Source organism: Mustela nigripes, chromosome 8, assembly GCF_022355385.1.
Source record: "Mustela nigripes isolate SB6536 chromosome 8, MUSNIG.SB6536, whole genome shotgun sequence".
Taxonomy (NCBI): domain Eukaryota; kingdom Metazoa; phylum Chordata; class Mammalia; order Carnivora; family Mustelidae; genus Mustela; species Mustela nigripes.
Genome location: NC_081564.1, coordinates 22,872,519 through 22,890,098, shown reverse-complemented (window position 1 = coordinate 22,890,098; position 17,580 = coordinate 22,872,519). Strand labels below are relative to the sequence as shown.

Below are 17,580 nucleotides of genomic sequence, written 5' to 3'. Positions count from 1 at the left end.
TGGGGGTGGGGGAGGAGGGTTCAGTGATAGTGTTGTGCAGACTCCATAGGGCCGGGTGCCTGGGAAGGAAGGTGCTCTAACACCAGCTGTGATTGTGGTAACTGGTTGCTAGAGTGAGCCTAGGACGGAGAAGCCAGCACCTGAGAGCTCTGTGCAGCTTGAGTCGTGGGTACTTAGCTTTACGTTGTAGGCTCATGGGCAGAATTGTCCAGTAACCCCCTGTGGGTGTTGCATGCAGTCTGACTCGTGACCCTTGCTGGGCCGTCATTGCAGCTTCCCTCCTGCCCCTGACAGTGCTCTTGCTCAGGCCTGGAGAGACTTGCCTTTGCCCGGAGGTCCAGTGCCTCACAGCAGAGCCAGGGCCAGAAACCAGCACTTGGGATGGTCACTCAGCGCCTCCCAGATCAAGCAGGGAATTTCTGAATAGCCCCCTCAGGGTGCTGAGGGCTCTCAGGAGCAGGGGCAAGGGTGGTGGAATGTGGGTTTGGAACTGGGTTTCATGTCTAGGCACCGAGGGCATTGGCCCTATACCCCTCAACTGTGCCCACACTCTGTAGTTTTTTGGGCAGTGGCTTCAGGCCTGGCTGGGGGAGGAGGGTCCAGACAGGGGTGGGAGTGAGTTTGGGCAGGCTCTGGCAGGAGAGCAGAGAACCCAAGGCCCCTGTCTTGGCCAGGCCCTGCTGTGGGTGGAGAGGGCTGTGCTATACTCTTGCACGCTGGTGAGGGTGGGGCTGGTGGATGTGCTTCCGGGGCAGGGATGGGATCAGGGCCATGGCAAGGGTGCTAAGGCAAGGCTGGAGAGTGAGCCAATTGGATCCAGGAAAATCCCTGGCAGCCATGCAGATGTGGAATTTTCCCCATTCCAGCGTCCCAGCGTCGCCCAGTTATGGCGGGGGCAGCAGGGCTCTGCGCAGCCCATGCCCCACCGAGTGGGGAGCAGGTTTTGCAATGCCCACCGCTGGAGCTGTGCATTCCCGGCCCAGGTGGGCAGGAGTTCCTGTCCTTGGTCCTCCTCGGCAGTGAGGAGGGAAGCTGGGGACTGAAAGAAGGTGGATCATGGTTGCGGCGCCTGCATCTGGGTGGTGCACCCCTTGTGGACACCCTGGAGAGGTGGGGTCAGCGGAGACCTAGTGGCCAGACTGGTTGGAGATAGGTCCCTTGCCTGAGCTTCCCTCTAGGGATCCTGCCCCCATCCACAATTTAGACCCCAAAAATGTGTCCCCAACTCGCACTGACTTGAGCAGGAGGCCGTACCTTATGTTGGATATTTAGGATTCCAGAGATCCCAGTAAAAGCTCAGTGACTAGTCTAGCCACTTCCCTTTGCCCAGAGCTGGGCTGCCCTCATCACCAGCACCACGCCACCCCGTTTCCCAGGCACCCTCGAATCCCCTTCCGGGCCGCAGCTCAGCCGAGCCTCAGGGTCCTGCAGTGGGACAATGGCCCCGTTGGCGCTCCCGAGACAAACGCGCCTTGTTGAGCCGGCGGCGGGGGCGCAGCATTTCGCGCGGGGACGCTGAATGCGGCTTCTGTGCGTCCCAGGCAGGAGCGGAGGGGCCGGGAGGGGGCCGTGGCTGGCCGCCTATTGGCCGCAGCACCGGGGGATGGGCCAGGCTGGTGGCCGCACCTGGCCGGAGGGAGTGTGGTGGCGGAGGCGGCGGCGGGAGCATGGTTCAGGTCCGGTGGAGTTGGGGGCCTGGGCGGGTACGCCCCGCCGCCTAGTGAGCGCCCGGGCGGCGCGGGCCCGGGACCGAAACAGCCACGCCAGGCCCGAGGAGAACGGGGCTAAGGTATGTTCTGGGAGCCCAACACCCACTGCCTGCCTGTGCCCTGTCTGTGCCCTGCCTGAGGCTGCAGCCGGCGCTACCCAGACCTCCAAACCGGGACCGTGGGAGTCACTCTCAGACCTGGGTGGTGCGAGAGTGCCAACAGCTGCTCCAGGGAATGAGTGCCCTTTGGGCTGACAGAGGGTCGGCAGCTGCGGGGGTACGTTGGTGTGTGCCCTGCCCTTGGTTTTTTCCTCATCGCCCCCTTTCCAGGGTTGTCCCAGTCCTCGGACAGGGTGGGTGGGGCTGGAACTGGGCTGGAGCTGGAAGTCCATTAATGATTAATCTTGGACACAGCAGCCTGAGACCTGGGGGAGGAAGGGCAGGGATCTCCCCTGTTCCCACCAGTGCTCTCCAGAAGTGGTTGGGGGGAAGGGGCATCAGACCAGGGGCTGGGGCTAGGGGGAGGGATGGATCCCCCTCTGCTTGAGGAAGGCCCAAGGCCACCAAAGAGAAGCTTGTAAATGGGACAAGCCCTGATATCCAGGAAGGGTCCATAGGAAATCCAGCCGGTTGATTTTCTAGGACCAGTGTCAGGAGGGGATACAGCTTGGTCTGCCCTCATTAACAAGCAGGTACTTGGTCACAGCACAGAGCAAGACTGGTCTCTTCCCAGTAGGGCTCCCTGTTCCCACCTGCCTGGAGCTGGAGAGGAGGCCGCAGTAGCATCTGCACATCTGGCTGCAGTAACCCACACCAGGAGGAGGGAGGGAGGGCTGCAGGCCTGACACCCGATCCCCTGGGTTGCCAAGGTGACCGGTGCCATGAAAATCCTCAGGAGGACAGTCCAGTTGGGAGAATCCAACCTCTTCCTTTACCAGGGGCATGACCTGAGACCCAGAGAGGTTTAAGGCCACGGGCCGGCCTGGGCCAGAGCAGCCCCTGTACTTTGTCCTGTGAAAGAGGGCATTCCCATTATCCTTGGGGGGAACTGAGGTCCAGGGCAATTCAGTGACTTGCCCAAGGTCATACATAGTTCAAAGGTGGCTGAGTTGATTATGAATCACAGGAGTCTTGTCCCAGCCCACATCTCAGGATTGTAGCCCTGCTCAAGACCTCTCTGCTGCTCTGGGGTCCTAGGCTCCCAGATTGGTCTGTGCTGCCCCAAACCCCTAGCTCAGGACCCCTCCCCCCTCTTGCCTTCCTAGCTCCCAGCTCTGCCTGACACTCAGGGGGTGGGTAAGCTGCTACCCTGAGAGCGGAGACAACAGAGCCCTGTTTCCAGCTGCCACCTCGGGCTGCTTCATTCCCTGCTTCTCACTCAGGCGGAGCCCTGCCTCAAGGAAGCTCCCTGTGGACAGAGGAGCCTGCTTCCTGCATATCCCCTTGTCCAGTGGGCCTGGGACTGCTGTTTGAGACATGGGGCAGATGCCCTCTTGTTCCCCAGCAAGAAAGAGTGTTTCCCTGACAGCCCCCACTCTGGGCCCTAGGGGACTGAGTGTCACTGTGGTGAGAGGCAGTGATTAACCTAGGCGAATGAGGCACAGATGGAATTGCAGGCGCGGCAGCAGGCCTGTGAAGGGCTTCCTGCTTCACTTGGACTGGGTGAGGAATATGGGGAAGAACAAGCCCTCTTAGGAGGGCTATTCTACTCTAGACAGGGAGGGCAGGAGAGAGCAGACGTACCCTTGGGCATCAGTGGGCTGGGGGCTGGAGGAATCACCAGGTGGTTAGTGATGGTTGGGAAGAACTGGGGCCCCAGATGATAACTTCTTTCCCACCTGGCAGCTCCAGGTGGCTTGGGCACTCCCAGACCTGATTCCAACAGTGCCCTCCCTGAACTGCCATGAGATGTTAGGCAAGTCCTTTCCTACCTGTGACTCAGTTTCCCCCGATGTAAAATCTGGGGATGAGGGAACTCAGGTCTGGAGCATGGGAAATATAGGGGTTTGGATGGAGGAGGGTTGCCTTCCAGGAGTCTGCACTGATGGGTCCTATTTCATCTGCCAAGTGGGTCTAGAAGGGTCATGATAATGATCCAAGGTTTGAGCAAAGGGTCCTGCATGCCTCTTCCAGTTTAATCCTTTTAGTAAGCCCTGAGAGGGGCAGAATATTCCCATTGTTGAGACAATGAGGCTCAGAGAGGGGAAGTCACTGGCCCAAGATCACCCAGCTGGGGACTGGTAGAGTCAGAATTCATAGCTAGAGCATCTCAGCCTCTCCAGGAGGGGAGAGGCTGGTGGGCAGAACCCGGACATTGTGCACAGCAGGTGCTCAGGACCTTTTAAAAACCTTCATACTGTTACATATTTTTATGCAAACAAGTGCATGACATTCCTTTAAAAAACATCTCAGCCGTGCTAGAGGATACAGAGAACGATTATTACCAACTTCCACATACTCACCTCCTGTGTTCCCAGTAACTGGGAGCTAATGAAGAAACCACTGACTTCTTGGTTAAGCTGTGTTTTGCGCCTTTGAAGCTACTTGGGGTCAACTCAGCCCTGGTGGTGACTTTGCCCAAACAAGGCGGTGTAGCAGGAAGAGCTTGCTTGTAGTTCTGACTGCCGGTGAACTCCTCTTCTAGTTTCTGAGCCTCAGTGTTCCCACCCATCCCATGGCTAGCAGGTGACCCTGGGAAGTCTGTTGGGAGTTCCAGGCATGGTTGCCATTTGAAACGGTAGAAATAGGTGACCCTGCAAGATGAGAAAGTGCCTTCTGAATCATCAAAGAACATTGCCCTCTTTCAATCAGCTGCAGGACCTGGGACCCAGCTGGCAGTCATCCCCGCAGCCCAGGGGGCAGGCAGGAGGGCAAGACGTCAGGGCTGACAGTTTGGGGGTGGTCCTGTGAGCCAGCAGCTTGGGGTTCAGCTGAATTCCCTCCCTGGGTGATCCTCCCCATGTCTCCTCCAGCACTCCACTCCGGAGGGGCACCCCACTGCTGGGTCCCTGCAGGGCACTGTTCCAGAGCTCCTGGCTGGAGGGCCAACCTGTCCTGTCTGCACCTTTAACTGTGCAGTCCACACTTCCCAGCTTCTCTGCCCTGGGCGCCTGCTGTTTCTTCCCCAGTTTTGGATACTGAGGCTCAGAGAGCTCCGTGGTCACACAGCAAGGTGGGGTAGGCCAATTCTCTCTCTTCCTCCAGCCAGACTGCAGTTTTTTAAAAAAATGGAAGCATCTTTTTCATTCTAATTTTTTTTCAAAGTAATACAGACTCTTTGTAAAACAAAATTGTGTGTCTGTATGTGCGTGCATGTGTGTGTGTTTTACTTTATTATATATTGTAGACATAATTTAAATGAGTACATAATAAACCGTGGGGTGAATATCATGTAATATTTTTTAACCATTCCCTATCATTGGACATTTGTTTCTACCTTTTCCCTTTGCTATATTTTTGCACCCACCTCAGATCTCCTGTTAGGTCATCTTCTGTGAACAAATGGCCATAGGTGGAATTGCTGGGTCTGAGGATGGGTGCCTTTAGGCCTGTAATAGTTGCTGTCAAATATGCAGCCCAAGCACTGTAGGGTGAGTCTTGTTCCACTTTGAAAGTCTCCTCCAGTGTCCCCACGAGATTCCCTTCCAGGTACAAGGAACAGCCCTAGGACACCCTCACCCCTTTACCTTATCTTATAGAATCCTGTTCCTTTGTGTGTGCACTGAGCAAACAGCAGGGATGCCCATCAGTCAGGGAATGGTTCTTGGGGAGTAGTGTTCCATGGAATGTTCTATAGTCCATGGCTTTAGAGGCCCTTCATCTTTATCTCCTTGGGAGACTCTTGCTCTTACGGCAGGACTCTTCACCTTCCTCCCCCTTTCTCTGGTGGATTCCATCTGCTCTTTTGACCTCAGTTCTCACCTCTGTGCCCATGCCTCCCAGTCTCTTTCCACTGAGATCTCCCTCTTGTGCTCCAGGTAAGGGATCTTACTGCTCTTTGCATATTCTACAAGCATTCCTTCAGACTCAACTTGTCCTAAACTGAAACTGACATTGCCCTTCCAACCCCAATACTAAACATACCCCTCTCTTAGCTTCCCCCACTCAGGGACTAGCTCCGACCCCAGCCAACTCCCCGTTTAGTCACCCCAACAGGGGTTCTTCCCTTCCCTCCTCCACACCCTATCATTCACCAAATGTTGTCTATGCCATGGCCTACAGATGGTTCCAGTTCATTCCCAGGCTTCTCCTTCGTCCAGGTCATTTCATACCTAGACAGCTGTAACAACCACTGTCAAGGTCTACTGGCTTCTCCCAGTCCTTCCCCACCCCTACCATTCACTTTCCATCTAGCAGCCTCATGGGAATCCCATCTCCTCTCTTCTTTGCTGAAGACTCTCCAGGGTTCCCCATTGCCCACAGGATCCAGGCCAGATTCCTTAGTATGCTTCCTCAAGACCCTGCATCTCCTGCCTGCCCCTGTCCCTTTTCTGGCTGTCCCTCTAGTCTCCCCCTGCAAACCCAGCCTCTGACATACACACATGCTGCACACTCTGGCCAAGGTGAATATCTGTTAGTTTCTGCGTCTTTGCACATGCTTTTCTCTCTGTCTGGCTCATTCCAGGGTAACAGGTGCATTAGTTAAGCCTAGTTGCTTAGGAAAGGCCCAAGTTTGGAAAGACTTAACACAATGGCAGTTTAGTTGTCATTTCATGAAATCTAATTGGGTGTTTAGGGAGTGGTGATGCCAATACCAGCCTCTCCCTTCTTATGCCCCCCACCCACCCATCTCCAGATCATAGAAGACGGCCCCATTCATCCAGCATATGCCAAAGGAGACCACAGAGAAGGCCCGCCCACCTGACATCAACAGCTATTATTCTGCTCACATTCCGTTGGCCAGAATTCAGTCACACAAGGACGCTGAACCACAAGGGAGGATGGGAAATGTAGTTCAGCCACACACTCAGGGAGAAAAGGGAACTAGCTGCCTTTGGAAATCAGAGAGCACATAGCCTCTTCCACTATCAGGAATCCCTAACTCCAGGAAAGCCTCCCTGAGCATGCTCTTCCTGTCCGCCTCAGGCTGGATCAGGTGTTTGCATTCCAGCAAGCCCTACCAGCCTGTCCCCCATCACAGCACCTGCAGCCGCCTGCTCCTCTCACCCCCAGGACTGTGAGCCCAGAACTCTGGCCCGGGAATCATGAACCCTAGCTCGGGGCACGGTGCAGTGGAACAGATCAACTGTAGACTCACTGGGGTCACAAAAGATGTCCCCAACCTGTTGACATGGGAGGAGGGAGCAAGCGTAAGACAAAATGGGACCCTTCTATCATCTGTATGGGTTTATAGACGGAAAAAAATGTAGGGAGGCTTGTGCTAAAGCTGTAAGGTCAGTGACCTCTGGGAATGGGGCTTTTTTCATTGTCTTCTTTACAGTGTACTTGTCTGAATTTTTTTTTTCAATGATATGTACTGCCCTTATAATTAAAAACATTTTCTATATTTTGTTTCTTTGGCTGGGATGGGGGGAGAACCTGCCAGAGATAATGTCACTATCATACCCTGAGAGGAGAACCCTGTGGCAGGGCTGGAAGCGTAGGTTCTGCTTTCAATGCTTCCTACTCTAGAAAGCTCTGCTTCACGTGTCTCTTCTTTGCCTGCCTTCCCACCCCACCATGACCTCACCTTTTGTTCAGGAGCCTGATCTCCACTCCCTCCTGCCCAAGATCCTTAACCTCTGGTGACACGGGGCTTGTCACATCGCGTCCTTGAGCGTCAGCTCCCTCCTCTGTAAAGTAGGGGTGGAAACGGGGCCTCTAGTGACAAGGATCATGAGGGTGTGTGATGTGTGGGAAGTCCTGACTGAGCACAAGAGTGAACTCTGGTCAAGAGTCCACACTTATAAACCACCTCTCTGCTGTTTGTTACCGGCTCTGCCCTAACTCATCCTCCTCCCCATACATTTATTTGTTTTTCCACTAACTCAGTCTAGAACAGATGGAACAGCTCTTTCCCGTGCCCTGGGCCAATCCAGCAATCCAGCTATGGACTTTTGGTCCTCCCTGTGGCTATTTAAGCTCTGGTATTTCATGGGGCCTTGAGGGCTGCTCCCAGGCTAGGTGAGGCTATGGGGGAAAGGGCAAAGCGTCTTGAGTGGTGTCAGATGCCTGCTGCTCCCTGAGAGGAGCTGGCAGCTGGTCAGCCTATGAAAGTGCTCAGTGTGAGATTAATAACTATCACAATAATGATCACTATCAACAGATGGTCAATTACCAGTAAATCTTGATCCCCAGGACCCCTGTGCCTGATGGAAGGATGTGAGGTGCTTTTCTAGGTATCCTCTGTTCATGGCAAGGCCGAACCCAGACCCGAAGACAAACCTAAACCCGGCTAAGAGAGGGGTGCAAGAGATTTTGGCGCCTTGGGTGAACCTGAGGGCCCTTGGGATTTAGGACAGGGCTCCGAGAACTTCCTCTTCTTGCCAAGACCTTGGGAATGATCGGCACCTGCAGCGGGCCTGAATCGCGTGGTGTCCCGTGCACCGATCCCCACACAGGATGCCGACAGGAGAGGCATGATCTATCTGTACTGCCTCTTTGATGAAGGACTTGGGGCTCAGAGGTGAAATCTCATCAGACTGATCCTCGCAGAGCTGGTCAGGTTCTCTGCCCCCAGGAGGACTCCCAGGTGTGTTGCTTGCTTTTGTGGGCTCTGCTGATTTTAGACAAACTTTGGTCTCTGGTTGTGTCTCAGTATCTCTAAGCCCTGGAATTTGGCAAGTCTGCATTTGGATTTTCCTGTCTGGCTCTGACAGTCCCCGGCTAACTGTGTGACCCTGTACGGGTGAGTTCACCTCTCTGAGCCTCTATTCCTTCACCTGGAGAGTGGACTAATGCATAGAGCAGCCGTGGGACTTAAACGAGATGTTCGAGGAGCAGTTAGCCTCCCTGACTCTCTGCAGGGCTCTGCGGCTGCTTGTGTCCTTGGTGCAAGGACACCCGAGACCTGGCTGAGCCCCGGGGCAAAGGAGCTGTCTGGCTGCTGGGGTCTAGAGATAGTCAGGGACCACCCGGAATGTGCCCCTGGCAGAGGGCCCAGGCAGTACCTGCAGGGTACAGACACATGCCACCTGGTATCCCCAGGGAGGGAACTCATGAATATTCACATTCGCTGGAGCATGAGGGAGCCAGCTGAGCACTGCTGGGTGTCATTGGAGCGTTCCTGTTTCCCAGTGACCGCAGAGACGGCTTGGGAGTCAGATGTGGCTCAGACAGGGAGAGGAGAGGGGCAGCCAGCTGCGGCCCAAGGTGAGTGTGTCTTCCTCCACCCCAGCACAGGGGTCCCTGGGGGGAGCAGGACACCTGGGACCAAGGCCTGCCTGATTGTGGCAGTGACGCCAAAGGACAGATGGTTTACCATCCCGGGCTTGGTTTCCCTGTGTGCCTGCTGTGGGGATGAGTCCTGTTTCTCCTTCATTCTCTAGAGGGTGCTGGTCCAAAGGAACAGGAGGAGTGCTGGGCCTGGCCTGGAGCCAGCTGTCAGCGTAGATGGAGGACAATGTCACTAGGGTAACCAAGAAGGATAGGAATAGAAGGGGAGGGACCATCGGCCCTGAGTGCCTGGGACTGTCACCACCTTGGGCAGAGGAAGAAAGACCCAGGTTCTAGTTCTGTCTGCTGCTGCTGTGCTGTGTGACCTCGAGGGTGACGCCACCCTCTCTGAGCCTTAGCCTCCCTGCTATGCTGTATTCTCAGATTGGAGACTGTGAGGCTCAGGCCACACTGTAATTGTCCATGGTACTCCATGCTTTGGACCTGGGGCTGTCCCCTGACTGCAAGCCTCCATCACAGGCCAGGGGGCACAGACCTTGAAGGGGCCTTGACTGGGACCCTGGGAGGGCAATCATAATGATGTTAATTATACTGATGGCCATCCATGCCCAGTGGTGTCTGCTCTGCTCCAGCCCTGTGCTGGGCTCTTTCCTTGTGGGATGAGGAAGATCTGAATAGAGCATCTTATGCAGGGGGATGGCATCATCATTTTAGAGGAGAATCTAAGACCCAGAGAGGGACACAGGCTTGCCTAGATTTCCTTCTACAGAAAGGAAACGGCTGAACCCGGTCTCAAACGCAGGACCCTGGTTCCAGGTGCTGGCTCCAGGTGGCCCTTGGATGTGTGACTCACACATGTGGCTCTCACACCCTTAAGTTATCTCTAGCTCCCTCTGTCCTGAGGGTCATGGGGGTCATTGACCAAACATTAACTAGGTGCCAGGCTCTGACAGTGCAGGGATGAGTTCCCTTCATGCTTGTCTGCCTCCGGGCACAGACAGGATCTCTCCTCCCTTATGGGAGGCCTGGGAACCGGGGCCCTGGTCAATAGTGATGATAATAATAATTAATGTGTACTGATCTCTGCCTGTGTACGTGCATCCTGGCGTTGAAATCTCAGTCTCATGACTCTTCTCCGCTAGGCTCCTGGCGGCCGGCCAGCCCCTGTCTAGAGCTTGGTCTACCCAGGGACTATGCCTGTGATTACCAAGGGCCCTGTTTGCCCTGATCTTGGTGCTGTGTGCCCATTGTACACGTGAGGAGACTAAGATGGGGAGGCTGAGCGGCATGCCCAAGTTCACAGAGGCCAGGCAGGAAGGCTGTTGAGACAGTAGGGACCAGCCCCCAAAGTGCCCTCTGTTTCTCCTCTCTTCCTCCTGGCTGCCCTGCCCCAGCCCACAGGGGCCAGACCCTGCTGTGCTGCTAGGACAGAGCCGCATTAGCCACACTTTGGCCTCCTGTGGCCGATCTTTTTGTCACATACACACTTCCTGCAGGCTTGGGACTGGGCTTAGGACACACCAGGCGGGGGCTGCCACAGACAAAGCTGGAGGGTGCATATTGGAGGCCGACAGACTAGGGCCTAAATCTCAGCCCTGCTCCCTGCCTTGCCGAGTGACCCTGGGCAAGTCACATCACCCCCTGGAACCTTGATTTCCCCATTTGCAAAATGTGGGTGACAGGAGGTTAGCCTCCCGGGATAGCTGAGCAGGATCAGTGAGATGCTCTAGAGAAGCCCCTGCCCAGGGCCTGGCTCATAACAGGGGCTCCAAGGTGAAACCCGAGGGCAGGCATGGTTTCAGGAAGCCCAAGTGGCAGAGTGGACAAATGAATGAGTGAAGCCGTGATGGGCTGGGTGGGGGCGCTGTCCTGGGCCAGGCTAGAGGAGCCTGATTGGTGGTTCTGGGGAGCTGGTCTGCCCCCTGCTGCTGGGCCTCCACCCCAGATCTTCTGCTATCAGCCTCCCAGATTTCTGGCAAGTGCCCTGGTGAGTGGGGCTGCTGGGCCAAGAGTGGGCCCTGGGATCTGGGGAGGGCAGGAATTTTACCCTTCCGTGTTTTAAAGCCAGAGAACCTGAGGCCTAGGGCCCCACTCAGGGTTTGGGTAGGGAGTTTGAGGCTCTGGCCTGGCCTACTGCTCTGCCCTATTTTCTACTGGGTCCCCCAGCAGGGTGGGAGCCCAGTTGGGGCACCTGATGCATGGAGCTGCTTTGTGCTGGGACTGGGCCGCAGCGAGCCCACCCTGAGGGTGACAAAGACTGAGACGACCAGGACCAGGTCCCCGGGGGCTCAGGAGGGAAACAGCTAACACTCTTTGAAAGATAACTACACGCTCATTGCTTTCTTTGCCTCCTCTGTCTCTGAAAGAGTCAATGATGGCGGTGGGGGGTGGGGGGACTCTCAGCTTCCCAATTTTACAGATGAGAAACTGGGACTCCATGGGGGTTCCTGACTGGGGCCTCCACAGCCTGGGATAAGCACCTTCCCTTCCATGACCAGACTGGCTAGCCACCTTACCCCACACTGCATTATCACCTGTTATTTTAAAATGTTGAAAGAATTTTGCCCTTTTTTTGGATTAAAAAAGCAGTTGTTACAGAAATGCATAATATAGAAAAATATTCCCGTATATACCCCCTTTCCCAGCAAGGTAGAGGATACTGCTGTTAAAATTTAGAATACTGCCTTCCAGTTGTTTCTGGGACTACATGTATACATAAATGGATTTGGGGGCATAGTGTTCTGGAAGTTTCTTTCTTTCTTTTTTTTTTTTTTTTTTTTCACATTTTTAGATAATGGTGTGTTTTTGAGCCAGTCCACTTAGCTCTGTCTTGTTTTGTTAACGTGTGCAGAGGACTCCATCTGGGAACAGGTCTCGGTTTGTGTAACATCCCCCACTGATGGACGTTGAGGTCGTTTCTAATTTTTTAAATTTAACACCATGCCATGTGGGACTCTGCCGAAGTGTTTCTATGGAATCGTTGGAATTTGGAGAGCTTATACATTCCTCCTTTGCTAGGATGAACTGCCTTCTAGAAACATTCTCCCCCATTCTCGTTTACCCGTGCTCTGTCCACCTTGCCCACCTAAGAGGGAACAGGGCTGTGTCATTGTTCTGAGGGAGCCTGGCTTCTCTTTTGTGTAGCTTCTTCCTCTGCACATGTCCTTTCCTGTGATGAGAAATTTCTAGAGGATGAGCAGAAGACTCAGGGCTGTCTGGTGGGGTGGGACCTGGAGTGCCCCTTCTCCAAGAAGGGTTTATGGATGCCTTGGGTAGCTTTTCCAGAGGGAAATATGTGGGGTCCTCCTCTAGGCAGGCTACTTAGCCTCTGCCCCCAGGGATGGTAGGGACGTGCCGTGTGTGTGGTCACGGGGTGGCGTGCATGAGTTCTTGTGGCCTCAGAGGCCCAAGGCCCCCATGCCGTGTGTGTTAGAGCCAGAGTGGAAAGTTTTGTGCTCTGGTCTTACAGCTAAGGGGAGGGAGGAAGGTGCCCTAAGCCCCAGCTCTCTCTTGGACTCCCATCCCTCAGCACGAACTACCCCCCTTACAGTTCATGCCTCAGTCCCCCGCTGTTAGGGTTGCTGCAGTTAGACCAAAAGACTAGACCAAAAACTTCTCCCCAAACCCAAAACAAACAACAAAAAAAGACACCCAGTTAAATGTAATTTTCAGATAAACGCTGAATAATTTTTAGCATGTGCTATGCAGTAGTAAAATTAAACAAATTTGGGGGCACCTGGGCAGCTCCGTTGATTAAGCGCCCAACTCCTGGTTTCAGCTCAGGTCATGATCTTGTGGTCGTGGGATCGAGCCCCACGTAGGGGGCCTCTGTGCTCAGCACGGAGTCTGCTTCAGATCCTCTCCGCCTCACTTTGCCCTCCATGCTTGTGCATGCGCGCACACTCTCTCAAATAAATAAAATATTCAAAAACAAATAAGATTACACAAATTTTATTCATTGTTTATCTCAAATTCAGATTTACCTGGGGATCCCTGCCTGCTGGCAGTCAGAGAGAGGAGGTAGGTCTGCCTGGGTGACCTGAACCCTCTCCTTCCTCACTCAGAGCTTCAGTTTCTCCATCTGCCTGCCCTAGAGACCCAGGGGCACAGGGACCAGTGAAAAGAGCTGAGGAGCCAGCCCTTCATTGGGCAGCTGGGAAGGGTGGCATAGAGAACAGGCGGCACTGGCTGGGTCTTTGAAAAGTGAATGATTCCTTGTGAATAGTGCTGGCCCCAGGCCTGGGGCGAGGGAAGAACGGGGCACTGGAAGAGGGCCTTCTTTTCTGTCTTAGAAAAAATTTCATTATGAAGCCCCAAAATGTATAAACTGATGACACCCACGTACCCACCCTATCCTTAAAAACTTAAACTGAGGGACACCTGGTTGGCTCAGTCAGTTAACTGGCTGCCTTTAGCTCAGGTCATGATTCCAGGGTCCTAGAATCAAGTCCCGCCTCGGACTCCTTGCTCAGTGGGGAGACTGCTTCTCCCTCTGCCCACTGCTCCCCCTGCTTGTGCCCCCTCTCTCTTTTCCTGACAAATAAATAAATAAAATCTTTTTAAAAACATTAAAACTGAAACAGTTAGTAGAACCTGCTTCTTGTGCCATACCCCAGTCTCTCTCTGTATTGGCTTTGCCCACCGTCTCTCTTTGTGCCCCTGTCGCTGTGGCTCTCTGTGTGTTTGTCTCTCTGTCCTCCTGTGGACCTTGCCGGGGTGCCACAGAGCCTGCAAAGGGCAGTCTCAATGTCAAAGGCTGCCCATGACCCCACCAAGCCTTGGGCAGGCATGGAGGCTCCCCAAGGCTGGACTCCTGATGCTTGCCCTGCTCTGTGACCCCACAGGTATCTGAGATGCCGCTGCCACAGAAGAAGCGCTGGGTGTCCATGGCCAAGGGGCTGGTGCTGGGCGCACTCTTCACCAGCTTCCTGGTGCTGCTGTACTCCTATGCTGTCCCCCCACTGCATGCCGGCTTGGCCTCCACGTGAGTGGCTCTCCTGGGGGGCTGAGGGGTGGGGTCTAGGTTGTGGGGGCACCCTGGGCCCTGCATTATGCTGTGCTGGGCAGAAATGGTGCTACGGGCAGAGCTCTCAGTGTCTTCTGTAAAATGGGCATGATAACAGAGCCTGCCTCATAGAAGTGTGAGGACCCAGTAACATTGTGTGTGGGGCTGGGCTGATCACCATCTGAGGCTCCATTGGGGCCAGGAGGTGGAGGTGACTTGTCCAGGAGAACTCAACTGACGCAAGCTAACGCAAGGCCTGGATTCAGACCGGGGTCTGTCTGCGCCCCCGCCCCAGGCCTGGCTCCTAACCATGAGGCTATCCCACCCCCTCATGGGGCTGCTGTGCCCAGGCCTGCCATGGTTGGTGCTCTTAGCTGGTGGTATCAAGCCGAACTAGAGGAAATCACCAGTGATTGACTATTTTGGGTTGAAAACCAACCTACAAAATTTCCTGTGGTCTAGCCTCATGCTAATGATAAACAGACAATGCCGTGGCCAGGAATGAGACAGGAACCAGCAAGCTTGTCGCACTTGGACCTCACACCAACACCGCAGAGGGGCTGTTATTTCCCCCATTTCACAGATGAGGAAGGTGAGGCCAGAGAGGCCAAAGCACCCTACCCAAGCAGGACAGCTTGGACTGCTTGGATGCAGGCCTGTCTGGTCCCCTGTCCTGGCTCCCCTCCTCCCCACCATCCCCCAAAAGCCCCCATCTTTAGACACCGGGGCACTGGGGGTTCTGTGTCCCGGATGGCCCCCAGCAGCCCCTGAGACTCTCCCCACCATTCCGTCCACAGAAGGACCCCAGAAGGCACAGCGTCCTGCTCCCCGGAGCCCGCTGAGCTGGAGACCCCCGCCAACAGCTCTGCGGGAGCTTGCCAGCCTCGGCGCGACATCGTGTTCATGAAGACGCACAAGACGGCCAGCAGCACGCTGCTCAACATCCTGTTCCGCTTTGGCCAGAAGCACGGGCTCAAGTTCGCCTTCCCTAATGGCCGCAACGACTTCGACTACCCAGCCTTCTTCGCTCGCAACCTGGTGCAGGACTACCGGCCCGGCGCCTGCTTCAACATCATCTGCAACCACATGCGCTTCCACTATGACGAGGTCCGCGGGCTGGTGCCGCCCAATGCCACGTTCATCACCGTGCTCCGCGACCCCGCCCGTCTCTTTGAGTCCTCCTTCCACTACTTCGGTTCGGTGGTGCCCTTCACGTGGAAGCTCTCGGGCCGCGACAAGCTGGCCGAATTCTTGCAGGACCCAGACCGCTACTACGACCCCAACGGCTACAACGCCCACTACCTCCGCAACCTGCTCTTCTTCGACCTGGGCTACGACAGCGGCCTGGACCCCGGCGACCCGCAGGTGCAGGAGCACATCCTGGAGGTGGAGCGCCGCTTCCACCTGGTGCTCCTGCAGGAGTACTTCGATGAGTCCCTGGTGCTGCTCAAGGACCTGCTGTGCTGGCAGCTCGAGGACGTGCTCTACTTCAAGCTGAACGCCCGCCGCGCCTCTGCAGTGCCGCGCCTCTCCGGGGAGCTGTACCGGCGCGCCACGGCCTGGAACGTGCTGGACGCCCGCCTCTACCGCCACTTCAACGCCAGCTTCTGGCGCAAGGTGGAGGCGTTCGGGCGAGAGCGCATGGCCCGGGAGGTGGCCGCCCTGCGGCGCGCCAACGAGCGCATGCGGCGCATCTGCATCGACGGGGGCCGGGCTGTGGACGCCGCCGCCATCCAGGACTCGGCCATGCAGCCCTGGCAGCCGCTGGGCGCCAAGTCCATCCTCGGCTACAACCTCAAGAAGAGCATCGGGCAGAGGCACGCGCAGCTCTGCCGTCGCATGCTCACGCCTGAGATCCAGTACCTTATGGACCTCGGCGTCAACCTGTGGGTCACTAAGCTCTGGAAGCTCATCCGGGACTTTCTGAGGTGGTGACACCCCGCTCACCCGCAGCCCCCTCGGCCAGCTGGATCGCTGAGGAGGGGCTGCGTGGGGGCGCAGGGGGTGGGGTGCCGCCGGCCTCCGCTGGGCCCTCCTGGTGCCATCCCGGCTCCCGGGGTGAGGTGGGGTCTGCTGCGGGGGGCACGGCCAAACCGGAACGGGGCCCTCGGCAGGCAGGGCCTCAGATCAGTATTTGACTAATTCTAGTTTTGTTTTTGTGTTTTGTTTTGTTTTGTTTTGTTTTAAAGAATTAAATCCCCTTCCCTCCAAAAAAGAATGTTCTATTTCCTGCCTCCCCTTAAAGGGGAGAGTTCAGAAGTAAAGGCGTTTGATGTTGTGTTTTTTGTTAATCAGCCTCTGTGGTGCTGACTGGTGGGGCCCTGTGTGGGAGATGACCCATGAGGATGGGGGGACCTGCAAGAGAGCATGGGGGGTGCCTGAGTGTGTCTGTGGGACGGAGCCCAGCGGTGTGGCAGGGTTTGGCGCACACCTGTTAGGTGCTGAAGCCCTGTGTGGTTGAAGAACTCCCAGGAACTACCAAGACCTGGAAGAGCATGTGTGTGTGCGATCATCCTGGAGCTCTACCAGTCACTGAGTCCAGCCCAACACTGGTTATGTGTCCAGCACTAGGCTGAGTGCCTTATTTCAATTCATCTTCATCAAAACTCAGCAATGCGGGAACTATCATTTCCTCATGCCAGAGATGAGGAAGGGAGCTCAGAGAGGGAAAGTCATCTGGCCAAGATCACACAGCAAGTAAGTGGTAGGACTGGAACAGGGGCTGGGGAGGATGGAGTGTGTGTCCAGATTAAGAGTCCGTGTGTGTGTGTGTGTGTGTGTGTGTGTGTGTGTGTGTGTGATGGGGAGGTGGGGAGTTCTTGGGGTAGCACTGAGCAGCAGGCCCTGGGCCCAGGCTGAGGTTTCCTTGTATAATCCCATTAATCCTCAGGATCACCCTTCGAGGTAGGCACCATTACCATCCCATATTACAGATGTGGGAATTGACATTCTGAGAGAGATCAGAAGGGACTTAACTGAAGTACACATCAGACCCTAAACTAAACCTTCTTTCTGGGGCCCCAGACGTCTTGCAGCGGTGTGAGTATGCCTCAGCTCTAACCACCTGCGTCCCTCAGCCTCCCCAGGGGGACAAGTTCCCTCTCTGGGGCACAGGACTTGTGGGTCTCTAACTAGGAGCCAGGAGCCAGACACAAAAGGTAGAATCCACAGCCAAATGAGTTTATTGGAGAACTGTCTGTACCAGGCTCCAAGCCAAGTACTTGTACACCTTGTCTGGATATCCACAACATCCCATCTTTATAGACCAAAGCTCAGAGAGGTTAAGTGATTTACTGAAGGTCACCATCTTATTACTCTAAGAACTGGGTTTCCGGCCAAATAAGTGAGATCTTAAGCCCCTCCCTGGATTTGAATCAGTCTTTCTCCTGGGACTGAGTTTCTGGTCCAAGCAGGGTGGAAAGAAGTTAAGGGGACCAACTGTCTCAGTATGCTGGGACTGTCCCAGTTTTTGCACGGAAAGTTCCCAAATCCCAGGAAACTCCTTAGTCTTAGGCAACCAGGATGGTTGGTC

The 17,580-nt window shown here is 55.2% G+C and overlaps 1 protein-coding gene across 3 annotated transcripts; it reads left to right on the top strand.

Moving 5' to 3' along the window:
* The first annotated feature begins 55 nt into the window (after window positions 1–55).
* GAL3ST1 (galactose-3-O-sulfotransferase 1) lies at window positions 56–16,339 on the top strand. Of its 3 annotated transcripts, none has more exons than XM_059408826.1 (3): window positions 56–1,789; window positions 13,888–14,027; window positions 14,846–16,339. In XM_059408826.1, the coding sequence occupies exons 1-3, from the start codon at window positions 1,520–1,522 to the stop codon at window positions 15,981–15,983; spliced, it is 1,548 nt and encodes a 515-aa protein (XP_059264809.1). In that variant the 5' UTR covers window positions 56–1,519; the 3' UTR covers window positions 15,984–16,339. The 3 variants fall into 3 exon arrangements, with proteins under 3 accessions (XP_059264809.1, XP_059264810.1, XP_059264811.1); XM_059408827.1 differs by lacking the exon at window positions 56–1,789 and adding an exon at window positions 8,915–9,019; XM_059408828.1 differs by lacking the exon at window positions 56–1,789 and adding an exon at window positions 13,021–13,063.
* The last annotated feature ends 1,241 nt before the right edge of the window (window positions 16,340–17,580 follow it).

Excerpts from the sequence above, each read along its gene's own strand:
- GAL3ST1 (XM_059408826.1), top strand. The coding sequence starts at position 1,520 with ATGCGGCTTCTGTGCGTCCCAGGCAGGAGCGGAGGGGCCGGGAGGGGG. Across the intron at positions 1,790-13,887 it reads CCGAGGAGAACGGGGCTAAG|GTATCTGAGATGCCGCTGCC; the intron begins GTATGTTCTGGG and ends GTGACCCCACAG. Across the intron at positions 14,028-14,845 it reads CATGCCGGCTTGGCCTCCAC|AAGGACCCCAGAAGGCACAG; the intron begins GTGAGTGGCTCT and ends TTCCGTCCACAG.